We start from the raw sequence: 20553 nt of genomic DNA on the forward strand, positions 1-20553 counted from the left end.
GTTTTTATGTTATAATTTGTTTAATGTCCAATCCGATCAACCCATGATGTATTAATTATAGTTTTGTTCCATTATTTTTAATAAAAATTGATCCGATCCATCGGAAAAAATTATATAATAACAACAAAAAATATTTTATATATATAAATAAAATGATCACATATATATAAAAAACTATTGATAATATATATATAAATAAACTCACCCTGCGCAAGGCGCATGTCTTATCCTAGTAATCCACTAAAAACAACTAAATAACAATATTAATTAATTTACAGCCAATTAATTTACATTAAGAATTACAACAAATTAAGCCCACTAAATAAATTAAACCCAATTATCAATATATTTCAATGAGTTAAACCCCTGATTATTATATTAGTTTAGTCATTTAGACGTTTAGTTTTCTTCTTCTTTTTTTTCTGAATCTCGTTGTCCATTGCAACAGCAGAATCAAAGGTAATAAATATTTTATTTTGTTAATTAATTTAAGTTTTCTTCTACTACCAAATGTAAATATAGTATTATGTTTTATAAAAGATAAAAGATCTTAAGAGTAGTTCTTATTTTGGCTTTTCTCTTTCGGTTTTTAGATCATTTTACACTGAAATTGTTATGTTCTACAATTTCAAATGATGAAACATCAAATTTCTACACATAGGATATACCATTCGGCCAAAAAGTTGTATTAAGGCAACGTGATCAGAGGGAGGGTGTAAATAAAAATGTAGAAAATCTCACACATTCAGACTCTCTCTAAAGAAAAGCCTATAAAAAGGGGAAAACACGACGACTTTAATCCTAATATAAATAGGAGGCGGCTTCTCAAATCTAAATGATCATCTCACAATCATCTCGACAGTTTTCTACACAAAGCCTATATAACACCTGATTCTCTCTAAAGACATCATTCAGACGATTTATCTCTGTTGTAGTGAACTATTATTTGGCATGATCCTTATGCGTCTTTTACTAGGTTCAACTATAATATATATTAGACCTCTTTTCTATGTGTCGAGTCCGACTTCAATACACAAAAATCTCCTAAACCAACCATCGAATTCATACTCTCTTCTTAAGTATGCCGAATTCAGATTTCACAATTTCCTTTTATGCCATTGCAAATGCAAACTCTTATGGAAAACATTGAGTCTACTCTTTTGTTTTTTATTAGATTCATCAAAATCAAGACTGACAACAACTCTTGGTTTATTATATAGCTTCGAGCATAACATAAGTATAAAGCCATTCCAAAACCTATAACGAAATGAAAAAGGAAAAGCAATGCGTAAACATAATGAAATTTAGAAAACAGACACAACACTTGGAAGAACACCCCTAAATACAAACAATCAATGTGTTCTCGTAACTGGATAAGGATGCGCTGCATCAGTGACCCCCACAATCAGCAAACATGACGTAGAACCACGTACTTGGATTCGCTTTCCTCTCTTGCATATATCACGCCAATATAACAAAGGGAGAGAGGGTGCTTTGTCATTTGATTATGCTTTAGGCAAAGTTGCACAAGAAAAATCCACGCTAAACTCACAAACATCACACTTGAGCACATGATATTTTGACATGTGTCACATGTGGTGATGCTTGCTTCGTGCTCATAATATAAGGGATGTAAATGGCCTTCATAGACAAATGGTTCAGAAACTGAACTGCAATGCACATCGAGATTGAAAACGTCATACGTGTACCTGAAACCAGTCGATGTTTTTTCACAGACAATCAAACAAATCACCTTCGGGACCTTCACCTCCTCTCGCATGTAGGACAAATTGTCCATTGTACGATACGTGTCGTATCTTCATAGGGAGATTTGCACATTTTTCATGGAGAAAATAATCACATTCCACACAACTATATATTGGACCAGAGTCGCTGAGAGGATAGACACATGCTGCACATAGTGTGGTTTCATCAGTAATAACGTTTTCGCTAGTAAGCCTTAAATTATGCTCCTCGTGACTGAAATGGTTTATCTTCATGTTATCATCACCAACCACCTTGAATGGAAGCTCTTCAATTTCCTCGGGTACCCCTTCGAGGTTTATCCCATCCCATACTTTGATGGTTGTTGCGCATTTTGAATGAACAGCATATGTGGGACAAATGGAGCAAGAATAAGCCCCATGTAACTGATCCACGGGTCGACGACAAACTCCACAGTCCGAAAACCCTGGACCAAGATGATTCGTGTAAGCGAGGCGATGATTGTGACGATTGATGATTATGACTTGCGGCATATCAATACAACTTCGATGGACCGTAAAACCACATGGAAGACATGAATAAGAGCTTCGGTTGTCAGGCACACCGCAAACATTACAAGTAAACGAGATCTGTCTCGTTGAGAGGGTAAGCTGATGCTCATGAGTCTTGGGATGCTCAATAACAAGAGGTGGGGGAGTTATCACACAACCTAGGCACATGCTGAAGTCACATGTCGAGCAATGATATAAGACACCTTCCAATGTCACTCCACACAAAACGCATGACTTCTGGTCTTAGCCATATGTAGATGTGGTGTACTCAAGAGGATGATCAGGGTGAAAAGGAAGATGTTTTACTTTCTCTGCGACGTCGACGCACTCCAAGTGAACGTACTCATCACAAGAAGGACGTCCATAATGATATTTACCACAAACTGATTGCTCACATACTCTGCACCGTTCTTGACTTTGATTCTCTTTTATTAAGACAAATGGAGGTTCTTGGGGATCAGGATGATGTAGCGGAAGTGGTGGTTTCCTGGCACATGATGTGTCAACGTTGAAGTCGCATATGGAACAATGATAGAAATAGGGAAAGCATTGAACGAAGAGATATTTGCCGCACAGATCACACTTAAATCTTGGAGGGGTTTCTGTGAGTATGAGAGGATGTTCCGGGTGAGAAGGATGGTTGATCTCTAATGGTGATTCTGCGCATTCCTTGTGAAACATGACAATGCGGCCGCACTCAGAATCGTTACAGAGATAGCCTCCGTAGTAGTCACCCCACTTACCGCAGCCTTGACATCGACTATGAAATCTAGCTGACGAAAACAAAGGATGTTCATGAATTGGTAGCTTTGTAGATGATGCATCCATGGCTCCTTAAGAATTCTTTTTTGTTTTGTTTTGTTTTCGTTTTTTTCTGAATAATTGTGATTCTGATCCAAGTGTGTATTTATAGTTTGGTTATACTATATTTTTTATTACATATTGTTTTTTATTACATATTGTCTGAGCAGAGCTGTTGGATTAGCATCATTGATCCACCCACACCAATATACAAAGCTTGTTTTAATCCAAAAAATTTATTGTTTTATTGTCAACTTCGTTATTGTCTTATATAGCTGCCTCTTCGGGCGGCATACCTTAAGTTATTAATATTTCTATTGGCCAGAAAGTTTCAACGCAATTATCGCTAGACAATGTTGAATTTTCTGTGATTCGGAGAACTAAAGAAAAAGAGGAAGTGGACTAGAGTTTAGTTGGACCCGTTTTGAATTTCCATGTGTGAATCAAACCAGGCTTGCAAATTAAAACAATGAATAAATCGATCCATTTGATAATTTGTCTCACCAGCGATATATTTATATTATGGGGTTGGTGTAAAACAAGGACACTTGACCATAAAAGCGCATGTCACATTTTCAAAGTCGAGTGCTAACCCATTGATAGCCGACTAGGGTGGCACAAATTGAATTCAAGAGTTTATCATTTGACCATAATCTCATTTTATAATTTACGTATATAAAAATAAATAATATTGTTTAGAATAATAAAATATTGTTTCTTTACATATATTTGCAATTTTATACATATAAATCAGACTAATTCTTTTTTTTTTGTAACATAAATCAGACTAATTCACTAATTTACTTTTGGTGTATATTGGGTTATAGTTATTCTTACGAGTTGAACTACAATTGTTTTTAGTTTTAAATAGATATATCTAGATTAATTTTGTTGGTTGTATTTGTTTCAATTTATTGTCTTAGTTTTGCTAAATATATTTTCTTAAAATTTTGTATATATTTGTTATATTTTGTTTTGAGAAAATGTGAAAAATAAATTAAAGTAATTTAAGTTTCGCCAAGTTTAACTTGGATTAATTAACAATCATAAGTTTAATTAATTTTAATCTTCACATAAATTATTTAGTTTAAGTTATTTTTAGCATAAATTTATATTATGATAGGATCATATGATCAAATATTATGATAGGATCATATGATCAATATAAATTAATGCTTTCAATATATTTTTGGTCTAGTCATATTTTTTTTCAAATGATTTGATAAAATAGAATATAATAAAAAATAGTTATTTATTTTAATATTTATTACAAACTTGATATAATGTTTTCAAAACCTTATAAAACAAATATCTTAATTATTTTTAATTAAAATAAATAATAACATCAGTTTTATGTATTTTGTATATATGGTTTAAGAAAATATCTCTATAAAGAAACAGAAAACTTAAAACTTAATTAAAATGTTATTAAGTAATTTTGAAAACAGAAAATCTTAATAATAGCTTTATGCATACTACTTTTAATTTACTAAAAATATTATTTTAATTAATCATGATAAAAATTAACGTGAATGCGACTCCTAAAAAAATAATTTTCTCAAATAATATTAGAAAAAATTGAGATTTGAAGGGAGATGCGATGCTTACAGAAAATAAAGCAAGATCATCCTATAACTAAGTCTAGAACTTTAATATGGAACTGCTATGTAACTTTTCTTATCCATTCATTCTTCCATGTTTGATTATTGAGATGTCTTTTCTTTGTATTAATGGATTTCTTTATCTCAGATTCCTTTGGGATTAGAGCATTGGAGCAGTTTGCTGAGCATGTGGAGCAAATGAAAAAATATCCTAAAGTGGAATCTATTCTAGCCGAATTAGATGTTCATGGTCTTGTTGCTCTGTTGAAGTAAGAATTGTATCATTCATTTTTTAAAATAAATGGGTATATATGAAGTTTTGGTTTAAGGAATTTGCTCTTGGCTGTTAGGTTCAGGGACACAAACAATAATGTGTTTTGTTCAACTATATAGCTGACTAGCGCTCATTAATTTGTCTATAGGGTTTGCAGTGCATGTTTTGTTCATGGGTCATTTTCTAGTGCATCGTCGGAAAGTAAAATTTATCCTATTGATGTGGCTACAACCAACTCCATGTGTTAAAGATGTTTCAGATGTAAGCTTGCTTCTCTTGAGAATGTTGATCCAAGATTTTTGAATGCATTACTCAAAATTTTAAACTATGATGTATTATATATTTTATCAATTATGATAGATGATATTAATATATAAGAATACTTTACAATTGTATAAAATAATTTAAATTTGCAAAAAAAGTTGTAAGAACAAAAAAATCGTATAACGCATGTAAAATCATCAATCAGACTCATGTACGTTAATTTCTCAACTACCATTGTCTTTGTTGATAAGAAAATCATTCTATTATGATCATATTTTTAATAGCTTTAACTTCTTTCTGTTGATAATAGAATATTCAACAAACAATATGCAATAAAATTTTGTGTGTTTGATAACAATACTTGGTTTCTTTAAAAAACCACTTCAACAAGCTTTAAATTTTTTTGGTATTTGATTCTAGGAAGTTATGATTTAATTGTTTATCCAGAAGAATCGATCAAGACTCAATATATGTTATATACACCACATAATATATAAAAATTAATATAAATGTCAAATTTCAAAAATAACAATTAATGTCTATATACAAAATCAAATATTTTTCTTATCTTAGAATAAATATATCTTAAAATAAAAAATTAAATAATTTTTTTTGTAAATTAATAAAATTTCAAATTCCTAATATTATTCATTTATAGAAGTTTTACTGTATCTTTTAGCTCGGCTGCCTGAGTTCGAGAGTATGTTAATTTAAGTTTTTTTCTTAGTTAGCTTGTGGTCTTTTAAAAAGTTAGGACCAATACTGGTCATCAGTTTAAGAATGGAAAAATATTTCCATGCATCTTGACACAGTTGGGAATTGTCTGATAGATGAAGTAGAGCCGCAAGCAAGGTTGTTACAATTGTTGTTAGCTATCCCACAAAATAAATTGCAATTCATTGTAATTTCGATAATAAAAAATGTGCTTTTTCATTAGACTTCATTCAGTTTTATTATCAGTTTACTTGGTAATCATACAAATGATAATAATTATTTTTCAATAATTTAAAGTAGAAAGATTTACTTTGATAAGGATGTTACAAGGTAAATTCAAAATTAGTATGTTATACCAAAAACTTCCCCCAATGTACTCAGTACTCTTGATAACAAAAAATTCACCCAATGTACTCAGTACTCTTGATAACAAAAAAAAACGTGTTGGGTAAAATTCTGATTGCATGGACTATTTTTCACAATCGTCCAACCGTTCTTCTCATGCAGCGCCTACAGAATAAAAGATTTAATCATTAGAAAAATCATATAATCATTTTATACTTTACTCAATCCAGGCCAAAATTAGACTATACCAAACCGTAATCAGATTGCTTACTCCTGGCTAAGAAATCTTCTCAAAAAGTTACATTGATAATGACATGGCAACTTCCTATTGGTCGGACAGCATCAATGAATAAAGTTTCGTTTCGTAGCACATAAGCAAGAAGCTATCGCATACGTGTCAATTAATGATTGGCTTGACTGCATGAGCACATGACGAAGTCAAACACCAGCACTCGGTCATGGAAGAATCGGAGGGGTATTGTCGTAAATCAAACGCTATTTTCCCGCTTATAAAAAGTCATCTCTTAAAGCCCTCTCATCTCTTTCAAACTGTTCTTCGGTCTCTTTATCTCTCAATTACTTTCTAGCGAGATCATCAAGTGTTGGCAGAATTACAGCCTCTGTGTTTGGATAAGGTTTTAATTCTCGTTCGACGTCTCTTTGTGGGTTTGTGCAGTAATTAAAGCAAGATGGGGTTAGGTTTTGCCAAGCTATTTAGTAGTCTCTTTGCAAAGAAGGAGATGAGACTTCTGATGGTTGGTCTTGATGCTGCTGGTAAGACCACTATTCTGTACAAGCTCAAGCTCGGAGAGATTGTCACCACCATCCCTACTATTGGTATAAGATAGTTTTTTTTTTAATATATGAGTATCATAAACTCTAGGAGGATCGTAAACCAATAACTATCTTTCTATCTTCTTACAGGTTTCAATGTGGAAACTGTTGAGTACAAGAACATTAGTTTCACAGTGTGGGATGTTGGGGGTCAAGACAAGGTACGATCTCCAGTTCTGATGATTCTCGATCTGATTGTTGTGTATCTTGTGTAGCTGTAGAACGTAAATATTTTTTGTTTGTTTTCAGCTTCGTCCCTTGTGGAAGTACTACTTCCAGAACACTCAGGGTCTGATCTTTGTTGTGGACAGCAACGACAGAGACAGAGTTATTGAGGCAAGAGAGGAACTGCACAAGATACTCAATGAGGTCCATTATCGAGGATGAATTTTCTTCTTTTTTTTTTCATTAGCCATTTGTCAGAAAGTCTTACTAACTCTGGCCTTTTTTGTAGGAGGAGCTGCGTGATGCTGTGTTGTTGGTGTTTGCCAACAAGCAAGATCTTCCAAATGCGATGAATGCAGCTGAAATAACAGATAAGCTTGGCCTTCACTCCCTGCGTCAGCGTCGCTGGTAGATATACATATCTCAACAAGTCTTTGAATATCAAAACCTTTCATGTGTTCTTAATTTATGTCTCTGTTTGCAATCTACCAGGTATATTCAGAGCACATGCGCCACTTCAGGTGAAGGACTGTATGAAGGCCTGGAATGGCTGTCCAACAACATCGGTGGCAAGGTAACATACATTTTGAAAACACATAATCTAACAAAAGTTGGTTTCTTTTTTTTTTCTCACGCAGACGCTTATCTTCTGATCCTCTATGTTCCCTTTTACGCAGGCGTAATGACGCAAAACTGCACGGCATCGAGATGCTTCTTACTGATGTGTGTTGGAATAATATCTGGATGCAAGAGAAGATTACAAATATTATTTATTATAATATGAACCTTTTTGTTATTGGGTATGTGAATGGTCTGATTGTACTGTACAAGTACATGTCTTGTATGGTTATTATAAATCAAATTATAAATCAACATGTCGCGTACATATAGTACATACATAATATGACCTTTACTTATTGAGATGTGCCTTTGGTTTCGGGCTTTTTTATGTGGGCTTTGGCCATGTGCTGTCTCGGTGAGAATCAAGAACAAACTTCTCCAAGATTAGGTTAGATTAGGTGTATTCCAATTTTTGAGCTTATGAACTTACGTGAGCTACAAGTTAGTTGTGCCTTCGTCGTTCAGTGGTTTCTTGAAGAAATAAATGAAAGATAATCTTCTTATTGTAGGAAAATAGGGTTTTTGGTAAAATATGTTTTTGGTATAAAAAAGTTTTATGACACCAAATAGTTCCATAAATTGTTAATGAATAAGGAGCATAGATTATTATAGAGCAGAAAGATAGAGAAATATCTCTAAGAACTTAATTAAACTAGGTGGACCGCGGCCTGCTTGATCACCAGGTTCCTTATTATCTCACTTACCTACCATGGTCCACTGCAGAGCTATTGTGTAGGTTTTATTGATTTTTCTTCTTGGGTCTTTTTAGACCAATCACCTATTTCAAATCCAGAACAAAGTCCCGAGTCTAGAGGAAAAATCTGACACATTTTTTTTTTCACATCTTCATTAGCTAACAAAACTGATTTGGGAGAATTGAGAAATTTACGACAATTGGAGGAGGACCAAATGGTGAAGCTTTTATAATAAGAGTAGAAGTGGTCGACACATTTCTGATCAAATCGTTTTAGTTGGGACAGTCATTTTCAAGAATTGTGTTTGTGGAGAAGTTATGGCGTTTACCAATGCAGTATATAATGGTTTGTATTGATTTTTATGGAAGTTGGCGTTGATGATTCTGCCTCCCCCACACGGTGAAACAAAAAGACCGTGGCTGCTATACCAACATCGGTGGCGTTGAATCGATAAATCCTTGTTTTATCAACAACAGTGGCAGAGTGTTTCAATTATCTTTTTGGATCGATGAATCCTTGTTTTTTCATAGCTTCCATTACATTGTTCAAAACCATTGGAATACCATTAATAAAAGAATTTGGACAGCAATATACATTTAACACTTAAATTTAGAATCGAGTGCCTTTTGAATATAGACACATGCAGTGTATTCACAATTGTGGAAAGACGGACCAAATAAATGCATGTGCCATTATCTCCCACTACTAAAAAGACAATTGCATGAGTTACACATTTCTATTATAAATACTTTATAAGAAGAAATCATAATAACAAATAAAGCGGCAAGACAATAAGTCTTGCGTGGTGGTGTCCTATAACCGATAGAATCGTATAAGCCATTGGATGCATTCACATTGCACATGCAAGATCAGAAACTAAGAAACATAAGGCCATTATCCCTAATGGGTTTCTTAGTTTTTTTTTTTTTTTTTTTTAAAAATAAAAAAGCAAACCAATCGCGGGCCGCCACGTGTCAGTGGGGTCCGCGAACAGTGTAAAAAACTTACTAAGATCGGTTCTTAATTAGTAGTTTTTGTAACCGATCCTTAAAGGTTTAGTGGGAGCCCACGCACTAAGGACCCCGGATAATGATGCGCTAACAAGCCACGTTAATGTTGTACACTTCGTGCTATTGAGATGCATTTGACGTGACATCACGTTATATATACTCTTCATTTTCACATATGTACATACTTATATTGGCATGGAGTTTTTCCCTTTAATATTTAGAAGTAACAAGTTACAGTTCACATATCAATTATGACATGAACTATCTACACGATCTAACAGTGAATTCTTGTAGGAACATTGACGTATAAATTAAAATTGGACCAGTTACAAAAAAGAAGAAGAAAGAATTCAATCAAAACAGGAGAAGAGACGAAGAGAGAAAACTAACATCTAAAGGCAAAGAAGCCTATGGCGAAAACTCATTATTATAAGCCTTGGGACATACCATGTTTGCGAGGGGGACCTTCATCATTTCATGTACAATTCACTCATTGATAAATGTTTCACTGTAATGATGTAAGAAGCTTTTTTATAGTTAGGTGAACTGAGTTTTTTTTTTCTTTTGTTTCAGAGAATTCGAGTTGAGTAAATCAATTGAACTTAAACTTTTACTTAGTTTGGACTTTAATTCGTTGCTTAAATTGTATTGAGTTAGTAGAAATTTTAATTTCAATTCTTGTTTATGCGTTGTCTAGCGAATAATTAGAGCCATAAGAAATACTAATTCTTTAACTTGTTATATCTTGGGACGTATTACATTTCATCTCATAACTTCTCCCTCTTCAATTCTTCACTGGGAGGAAAATTAACCCACACTGATATAAATATTAAGCTTTGATGATATTAAATTTTAATTTCGATTTATATATCCATACGAAATTTCATGATCTTCTACTATACGAGTCACATACTATTAAGATAAATCTAAAAATATCACTCCTCTACCATAATACCCTTAAGAAACTTAAATTATAAAATGTCAATGATGATTGAGGGTTTTTTTTAACGTTGAGTTTCATTCCAAAGTTTGTTGGATTCAGAATCACCGATATCAAGAACATATAAGATAGACACATAATATAGAAGACAAATAAAAAAATAAAAATGCCAGTATACACCATATTTCATTTAAAATGTCTTCTTGATAAAATTAGAGTTTTCGCCTTAATTATTTTTGGTATTCATAAACGCTTTTAATTTTTTTTGTGAATTGTTATAGATCTTAATTATTAATATAACTTTTGATTTAGAACTTCTCCGGTTAAAAACATATTAACTGAAAACTTTAACGACAATGTGATTAATCTTTTCTTTAAAAAAAAATCTTGTGATCTAAATTATTCAAATTAAAATTTCGATGAAATATGTATAATATAAATTATTTTATTTCGTGACAATTAATTTTGAATCAACTCATAATTAATATTAGTATTAAGATCGTTTTCGATCTATTGATAGACCTGATGAACTTTTATTAGATAACCTATGTTTATATTCTAATATTATTAGAAAATTGACTAAATTATATGATGATCTCTCAAAATTTAATAATTTTTTTACATTTTTGACATCAAACGGTCATTTTTAATAGTTTTTACATTATAAATATCAAAAATGAATCTATAATATATACCATCCTAATCCTAAGAATAAATGAACGGTTCCATAGCTAAAATGAAAATATATGATAAATATTTCTTAATACATTTTCTCACAGCAAATCAAAAGAAACTATGTGTGTGCATGCATGTATTTTATGGATGTACGAATCACGTATGTATGAATCACGACAGAGTATGTCTGCCGTATAGCTGAATCATATTTCAACGAGTTCAAGATTTGCCTTATTGTATACTCCTTAATTGACAAAATTTAATACATCTGTTGCGTCTTTATAAAAACAAAATGGGATATTTATATGGTTACCTTGTCCAGTTAGTAAGGCCACGATATGGTTTTAGGCTTTTAGCAATGATATCTTCTTTATAGCAGTGATAAGTTCTCTCACTTTTTTGGTATAAAAAAAAAGAGGTGACAAAACTAACATTCATGTCAATGCCCCTGCAAACTTGCACTTCCAAAAAGAAGGTATATGTCATCGTCACGTCATGCAAACACAACACATTACACAACTTATTGACCCACAGGCCCCGCTCAAGACTTCCATAGGCCCTGTGCTGTATATTAAAATAAGTATATACACATTATTTAAAATAATTAAAACAGTGACATGTTAAAAATTTGTGGATTGAAGATATTTTTGATTTACAAATTCACCAGAGTAAAGACACGTGTTTCTGGCTTCTTCTTTTTCCCCAACGATGCACCCATAACTCTGAACTTTCTTAAATCCCTTTCCTTGTGCATATTTGTTGGATAATGATATTTTTATAAATTTTTGGGCCCTAAATCTTAAGAAAATTTAAGAACAAAATTTAGGACCCTGTGCTTAAGCATTCCTCGCACACCCTTAAAGCCGGTCCTGTTGACGCATACAAACTTATGGGTCTTATTTATTGCGACTTGTGTATAATGTATATAAGTGGCCTGGCGCCTGATTGACACTCAGAAAAATGTTGGCGCAAGCTATAAATTAATTTCATCCTCAAATCCATATTACTAACGACTTAGCATTCCTATTTCTGGAGATACTATACTCAATACCACTGCCCACACAGGGCTCATATTTTAAGCTAGGTGAATATGCTATATTATAACTAAATTAGTACAATGTGTAAAAAAAAAATATATATATATATATATATATATATATATATATGACGTTTAAAATAAGCACTGCCTTTTGTGGCACATAGTTTCTAAAACAGCTTCTAATCGGGTATAATAGCATTATATATTTTTTAAATAGCGTTAAATCCATAATGTTTTAAAAACCAACTGCAAAAGCTAATCACAGTATTCACGATACAAAACTGTGTTTCGGTTGCCGATCAAACCGAATCAAGAATACGTATGTTTTTTTTCAACTGTCGATTAAGGAGTATATAATAAGGCAAATCTTGAATACGTATGTTGAACTCTGGCATTTTATATTTCTGAGGTTTTTATCTCAAAATGAAAGTAGCGAAATTAAAAAAAAAAAACAACAACTCAATAATTAATGGAAGCTATTCGCTTTAGATCTACAGAGTAATAGAAAACATGCTAATGTTTTTCTAAATGACTTTGTCCGGATAGAGTATATCAACAACTTGGCAAACGTATTGCTAAGGGTTACATTCGGGTTTGTTATGGAATTCCAATTCAAAACCAAACAAAACTAATTGGCAATTAGCGGATTGATCATAACCCTTTATATATTACTGAATGTCCCATTGATTTTCCAATATGGGATACATATCTTTTAATACCCCTCCTCGAAATGATGGTTCTTATTGACCAGAAATCTCGGAAACTTTTTAAGATAGTTATACTCGGTCGAACGAGTCAATTACGACCTATATATCCGGTCGGGTAGGATTAATATTAATTAGGGGTTTAACTTATTAGGATCTGGGTTCTGATACCATGTTAGATTCGAGTTTGTTATGGACTTCCAAATCAAAACTAATTGACAATTAGTGGATTAGCCCTAACTCTTTATATATTACTTAATGTCCCATTCATTTTCCAACGTCGGATACTGTAGTTAAGTACTTGTCCTAACTAAATGTTGTCTTCTCTTTCTATCGGATGCACTGTGCAGATATCTGTATGTCGTAGAAGTTACATTTCAGCTACATGCCGTGAGATTATTTGGTAAGAATATTTAAGATAACTACCAAACATTTCAAAGATTCAAGATAATCAATTTGATCACATCCATTTCTACAGTGCCGTACTGTCGTGCCAAGCTGTTTGGGGCCTGAGACCAAAATTTTTTAAAATACTATTTTATTGCTGATTATTAAATAAATTTTTGATATATAAATCTTTATTTATACAAATACAACACACATATAAATAAAAAAAATGGTTACAATAATTGAATAGCTTATTAAAAATGTATAAAAACAGTAAATTAAATTAATATTTTTGATATTAAAAATTATAAACTAAATGTATTAGAGAAAACTCTTAATGTATACTATAAAACTTTATCAAATTAAGGGCTCCGGGACCTAAAATCATCAGCAGTGGTAACAAAAAAAATTAAAGTACCTCAGCATAATTAATATTAAAAAGAGTAAAATGAAAAAAATTAAAGTATCTCAGTATATGCAAATTCCCAATATATATATTAAGAAATGGTTAAAAATGCGTTACAGTATCAATATATTGAAAAAAAGAGTCCCATTTCATTTCTTATTTTCCTGCTTCTAAATTCTACTCATGTCACAGTCTCGTCCCTTTTTCACTCCACTCTTTTTCATTTTTTAGTCATGCTTTATTTTCTCTCATTATCTTCAGGGCAGGTTCATTGGAGGGGGAGGGGGGGACAAACGGTGCGACCGTCCCGGGTCCAAGCTCGTGTTCCTCCATATAATACTAATTAAGGAGTTTAATTTTTTTATAAATCTATATTTGTAGATATAAAAAAAATATAAATATAATAAATAAAATTGAAAAAGATCCAAAATTATATGATATGTATATAATTTTATTTTCATTACAAAATATATAAAATATTACTGATTAAATTTTAAAAATATTTTAAATATTATATGTATATAAATTTTAGGGGTTAAATTTTTTTTTGCCCTAAGACCTCTAACAATATTGAGTCAGCCCTGATTATTGCATGTATCAGTTTCATCAAAATGAAGCATTACAAAACCGGTCAAAAATAGCTTTTTCTAGTAACGAAGCCGGTGAACAACAGATATCTCCCGAAACATTTACAGAAAACCTTAATCTAATCTAATACAATATCCCTTTTTCAAAAAAAAAAACCTTAATCTAGTCCTAAAAACCGAGATTAAACTAGAAAAATTAAAGAAAACCCTTATCTAATCCTGAAAATCACACAACCACCACAAAATATATTGATATTCTAGAGATCACTTATACCAAAACAACTCAACGAAGAAGCGGTCAGCCAAACAATTGAAGTAAAATCCTCCTTCAAATATTCACAAACCATTCTTCAAAAACATTAGCCTCGTTCCTCAATATATCTCTAATTTTGGTCAACTTCTCTTCCAAATCTAATGCCATCTTGTAATTGTCATACAACCATATATAACTAAATGTAACTAAAAGTAAATATCAAAATAAATTCAAAAAAAAAAACTCAAAAGAATTTAAATTTAAAATTTATTTGCATAGGTTTTGGCATCTCTATAAATAAATGTATATATTCGGCTCTCAAAAACAACAAGCCCACCAATCTCTTCTCTGCTTCACACTAATAAGAACTTAAACATGCTCAAACCGTTGCTTCTTCTCCAATCCTTCTTGTTCTGTCTCTTCAATGTAAGCGAACTCTTTAAATCTTTATAAAAACTGTTGTGTTCTGCTCTGATATCTTGTTTGTTGTGGCAATGCAGATTGTTTTCGTCGGAGGACGGTTAATTGGCGGCGGTTTCTCGGCAGAGGAGAATCCATTCACTCCCAAAGCATCTCTAGTTCGTTACTGGAACAAAGAGATCAGTGCCGACAAATCTCTAAGATCAGAGTTCCTAATCTCCAAGGCGTCACCGCTTAACGCCGTCGACTCAGCCACATTCGCCAAACTCGCCGCCCAAAACTCACTCCCAACCCGTCTCCCCGACTTCTGCTCCGCCGCCAACCTCTTCTGCTTCCCGGACCTGACCCCGAGCCTCGAGAAGCACGACGACAACGTCAAGTTCTCCGTCTACGACCAGAAAAACTTCACCAGCTACGGCAACGCACGCGCCGCCGGCGCAGACTCGTTCAAAACCTACTCAAAAGGCAACAACGGCGCCATCGACACTTTCCGGAGGTACAGCCGCAACGCGGCGGGCCACGAGGATAAGTTCACCGTCTACGGCGAGAGAGGCAACGTCGACGAGAAGGACTTCAACTCCTACGGAACCTTCGGAGCCGGCGGCGCCGGAGACTTCACTAACTACCAAAACGACGTTAACGACCCGATGAGTCGATTCACGGCGTATTCCGACGGCGGAACCGGAAGGTCCCAGACTTTCAAAACCTACACGCACGACGCCAACGCCGGCAACGGCCAATCGTTCACTAGCTACAGCAAAAAGGGAAACGCGTCGCCGAACGAGTTCGCCTCGTACGGCGACTCATCCAACGTGATCGGCTCTGATTTCAAGAACTACGGCGAGGAAGAAAACGCCGCCAAAGATACCTTCACCAGCTACGCGAGCGGCGGCAACGTACCGCTTAACAACTTCAAAAACTACGGCGAGTCCGTTAACGCCGCCAACGATTCCTTCACGAACTACGGAGGCGGCGGCGGGAATGTACCGCAGAACAACTTCAAAAGCTACGGCGTCTCCGGTAACGGCGCCGTCGACACTTTCGCGAATTACAGAGATAAAGCCAACGTCGGCGACGACTCGTTCTCCGGTTACGCGAAAGATTCGAATTCCGGTACGGTTAAATTCACAAATTACGGTCAGTCTTACAATCCTGGTTCGGAATCGTTCACCGGTTATGGGAAAGGGAGCGAAGTACACAAGATCAGTTTCAAAACGTACACACCGAACTCCACCTTCAAGGACTACGCTAAAAACGGCGTCGCTTTCGCCAAGTATAATGTGTCATCCATCGGGGATGGCAAAACCGTGAATAAGTGGATAGAGCCGGGTAAATTCTTTAGAGAGTCAACGCTTAAAGAAGGCACAGTGATTGCTATGCCTGACATTAAGGATAAAATGCCTAAAAGGTCGTTTTTGCCCCGGAGCATCGTCTCTAAGCTACCGTTCTCGACCTCCAAGCTCGCCGAGGTTAAGACGATCTTCCACGTCGGAGATAACTCGTCGATGGAGAAGATCATCTCCGACGCGGTGACGGAGTGCGAGAGGCCACCGAGCGTGGGAGAGACTAAACGCTGCGTTGGATCAGCGGAGGATATGATCGATTTCGCCACGTCGGTGCTTGGTCGTAGCGTGGTGCTACGAACGACGGAGAGTGTGGCGGGGTCAAAGCAAAAGGTGGTGATTGGGAAAGTCAACGGAATCAACGGTGGGAAGTTGACGAAAGCGGTTTCGTGTCATCAGAGTTTGTACCCGTATCTGTTGTATTACTGCCACTCGGTTCCTAAGGTTCGGGTCTACGAAGCGGATCTTCTTGAGTTGAATAGTATGACCAAGATCAACCATGGAATTGCCATCTGTCATATTGACACGTCATCATGGAGTCCCACACATGGAGCTTTCTTAGCTCTCGGGTCGAAACCGGGTCGGATTGAGGTTTGTCATTGGATATTTGAGAACGACATGAACTGGGCTATCGCCGATTAGAACCGGTTCCAAAGTTTTATCACCAAGATTTGAATAGTGGAATGTTAGTCTTCAGTAACAGTAAAGCTTGTTACTGATTTGTGTGTGATTGTAAGAATAATAATCTTTGAAGAGCCAATCCAGTGGAATGTTATACCATGTTTATCCCTAATTAAAACTGGATTTTTAATGTAAGGGCCTCGCCAGAACTTTTAAAACTGATTACAAAAGTAAGCAAATAAGGATCGATCTTTCTCTTTCTCTGTTTCTTTGACTGTTCGCGAACTGCACTGACACGTAGCGGTCCGCGATTGGTTCGACTTTTAATTAAATTTTTCTTTTTTCGGACAAAAAACTGAAAAACAAAAAAATTTATCTATGGTTTCGTGCTTGTGCTGAACATGCTCTTAGTTTTCAGTAACAGTTAAGGCTTGTTACTGATTTGTGTGTGATGGTAAGAATAATAATAATCTTTGAAGAGCCAATTTCAAGATTATTGTAATAATCACAATAACAATTATCTTTATTATATATCATTGTAGAGAATGTTTGTTGACGCAATTTATGTTTATGGCTGGTTGGATTCGATGAGTGGATATATATTTTATCTACAAATTAAGGGATCATGGATCGATATAGATGTATTATTATCATGTGTATATAATATGATGAAAACAATATAAGAAGATGGAGACAGCGATGGTGTTTCAATACATGTCCCAAGTTATATACAATATGTCCCACATGATGTAGGCGTATATAAAGATGAGGTAGACTTTATGTGCCACCGAAATATTTTCAAAAACATTAAACATCGATCTTAGTATAAAATACTTTGAAAACGAAAAGATACGGAGAAAAGGAGAGTCACGAGCTGCCTATATATCAATGGGACATATGCGTGATGAGGGTAGTACACTTGGCGCTTTGGCTGCTGAGAATTATTATATGAAACTTTTCGTGTTTATTTTCATTTTTTTGGGAGCTTTCGGGAGCCGACATTACATTTAAACTTGTCTCGTGAGATTAATTTGTTTGAGTACTTGCATTGCTGAATCCGTGATTCTCTTTTCGAAACATTCGATAACAGAAAACACTTGTGAATCCTGACAGTTCTAGTTGTGTGTTTGCTAGTGTGAAAATTCAAAACGATTCTCAGATTATAATTGTTATTGTGAATTAGTTGATTTAGACGATATAAATTTTGAATTTGGTAGCAAAAGACTGCAAAGGATATTTTTTTCTGTTAACTTCTAAAGTGTTTTTCAGTCTCTCGTCGGTGTTAGAAAGCATTGTGATCACAAGTAGTTTGTACGAAAAACATCTAATTCATAATCTTTTATAAAAGTTCAGATCATGATCTTTTGTCAGAAAATAACGCCAAATCGTCACAATTTTCCAAAAAATAAAGAACGGTGTGTCTTTAGTTACATGAAAGCCCGGAGAAACAAAACACACCAAACTTGTACGTCTAGATATGTTAAGACTATGTGTCTCTAGCATGAACATGTATCATTAAATCGAGGGAGTATGAATCCTGTTTGCAGTTAGACCTACTGCGATTAGTTGTATCCTTTTATGACGTAACATAATTTCCACGTAAACAAAAGTGTTGCAGACAAAACAGCATGTGGATCGACTTAAATTTTCTCCCTAGTCATCGATGCAAATAATGGATTAACGTAATCATTTGTTGTTCTTTATACTCCAATATATTTTCATGTTTTTGATATAATTATAAATCTTCTTTCAAAAAAAGATATAACTACAAATGACACTCGATGCTTTGTTTTTGATATCATTACGTTGAATTTCTTTACATACACATCACGTGATTATCATTAAAATAGTAGTTGGTATCTATCATTCATCTATCATTGTACGAATGCAAACGGGAAGTCAGTGAGGTGGGACACTGAAGTTCAGAACCAGAAATAAACGAGGTTTGTTGTTATGAAATCACAAAGAACATAATAACGTCTTCTTGTGTTGGTTAATGTGATTATGTGATACGCATTCACAAGTTCACAGTTTTGTCAAAGATGTTATGACAACGTATCAGAGAGTAAAGAGTTTTGACCTCTGCTTGTGATCAGAGAGACCCACACATCCTCTCTTCCACATTGAAGTCTACCTGTTTCGACTAACTTATAGTGTAAGTCCATAATACGGAATAGGAATGATGTTTTATGACAATAAAGTGTTGTCCTTTGCAGAGATTTCACTTCATTCACTTTGGATCTCGCTACTAATTAAATGTGATAACATTCTGTTTCTGGTTGGTTGATATAATAAACTAAATGCCAATTCCCATGTCAATCTCAATCTGTTTCACCAGCTCATGACTACACTCCACAGATTATTATTCCAGGTCTACATGATAATTCCACATGGGAAACCCCCAATTTAAATCTCATTTTGAATAATTAGAAAATGGTGTTACAGGTTTTCTTGTTGTTAGAAAGATTAATGTAAATTTTAATAAACGCATTTTAATTTAAAATTAAAACATATTAAAATATTAAAAATGAGTGATATAATTTTATTGAGAACCAAATAAAATTTAGATAATTTTTTTTTAAAAAAACCTCAAAATAAAGAACAAAAGTAAATATTTGATTTTTTTAATTTGTAAACAATTTTTAAATGTTATTAACAAACATGTTGTAGTCTGGTGGCAATCTCTCGGGGTTTGACGTATATTCACATCGGCTATGAGTTTGATCCTTGCTAGTAACTAAATTATCAATGCTTTATCAGTTTCAGCTTAGCCTTAGATAGTTAACATGATGGATCATAGCAGATATCAGTCCACCCCTAGAAATCATCGGAAGGTATTCAAATTCGAGTCAAACAGTGTGGTACGCTTTCGGGTTAATCCAGTTTGTAGCACTAAATGTGTTCTTCCCGGAACGAACCCAATAACCAATAGAATCTAAAAAAAAACATTATTTATTGAATACATAAAGAATACTACAAGTTTCATATGCTATATATAGTGTTTTTTTTAGCGCTGATTATGTTATTACAAACTATAAAAGATATTGCATAGACGATACTACAACCAACAATTCTACATGTCTTATGAAAATTCATGTCTGACTGCATCAACCACGAGCCTTTCTGACAATATTCTTTGCACCATACTGAAGATCTTTTGCAACTTTTTTCTCTAATATTCTATATATATAATCTAATTTTCTGTGAAAATTGAAACGCATATCTCTCGGTATATAAATATTAACAAATATTTGGTCACACCACTTGGACTAAAGAGTTTCCGCAAATGGTCTATATAGTCTATGAAACACAAAGATTGCATGATTTGAAAACAGACAAGATTCACTCCCCCTTGGAGTGACAAACAGAATCAAATAAGAGATGGCTAATCGGTCACAACTTACAAGTTGCCAGTTGAACAAGATGCTAACCGGTCTGTCTATAGAGTCAATTCTAAGTAGAAAGCGGCCTGGTTCTCAATATTAATGACCAACTTACGTTCGTTTGTAATATGGGCCGAATCAGGCGTATGATAGATCCAACTAATACATCCGACCCGACCCGACCCGACCCGAACT

At 34.1% G+C, this 20553-nt stretch overlaps 2 protein-coding genes and 1 pseudogene across 2 annotated transcripts; 2 read left to right on the forward strand and 1 right to left on the reverse strand.

Moving 5' to 3' along the window:
- Positions 1–1366: 1366 nt before the first annotated feature.
- Positions 1367–3125, reverse strand: LOC106299481 (annotated as a pseudogene).
- Positions 3126–6840: 3715 nt separating this feature from the next.
- LOC106298691 (ADP-ribosylation factor 2-B-like) lies at positions 6841–8162 on the forward strand. The gene is made up of 6 exons (XM_013734832.1): positions 6841–7112; positions 7200–7270; positions 7359–7478; positions 7564–7682; positions 7767–7848; positions 7952–8162. Exons 1-6 carry the CDS (start codon positions 6965–6967, stop codon positions 7955–7957), a joined length of 546 nt encoding a protein of 181 aa, XP_013590286.1. The 5' UTR covers positions 6841–6964; the 3' UTR covers positions 7958–8162.
- A 6742-nt stretch (positions 8163–14904) lies between these two features.
- On the forward strand, positions 14905–17142 carry LOC106300985 (probable polygalacturonase non-catalytic subunit JP650). Its single transcript, XM_013737283.1, has 2 exons — positions 14905–15017; positions 15092–17142. The coding sequence occupies exons 1-2, from the start codon at positions 14967–14969 to the stop codon at positions 16994–16996; spliced, it is 1956 nt and encodes a 651-aa protein (XP_013592737.1). The 5' UTR covers positions 14905–14966; the 3' UTR covers positions 16997–17142.
- Positions 17143–20553: the final 3411 nt, after the last annotated feature.

Source organism: Brassica oleracea, chromosome C6, assembly GCF_000695525.1.
Source record: "Brassica oleracea var. oleracea cultivar TO1000 chromosome C6, BOL, whole genome shotgun sequence".
In the NCBI taxonomy this organism is placed as follows: Eukaryota; Viridiplantae; Streptophyta; class Magnoliopsida; order Brassicales; family Brassicaceae; genus Brassica; species Brassica oleracea.

Bases quoted from the DNA above. Each gene is read 5' to 3' on its own strand.
- LOC106298691 (XM_013734832.1), top strand. From the start codon at position 6,965: ATGGGGTTAGGTTTTGCCAAGCTATTTAGTAGTCTCTTTGCAAAGAAG. The intron at 7,113-7,199 runs GTATAAGATAGT...ATCTTCTTACAG, and splicing joins CACCACCATCCCTACTATTG to GTTTCAATGTGGAAACTGTT. The intron at 7,271-7,358 runs GTACGATCTCCA...GTTTGTTTTCAG, and splicing joins ATGTTGGGGGTCAAGACAAG to CTTCGTCCCTTGTGGAAGTA.
- LOC106300985 (XM_013737283.1), top strand. From the start codon at position 14,967: ATGCTCAAACCGTTGCTTCTTCTCCAATCCTTCTTGTTCTGTCTCTTC. The intron at 15,018-15,091 runs GTAAGCGAACTC...GTGGCAATGCAG, and splicing joins TCTTGTTCTGTCTCTTCAAT to ATTGTTTTCGTCGGAGGACG.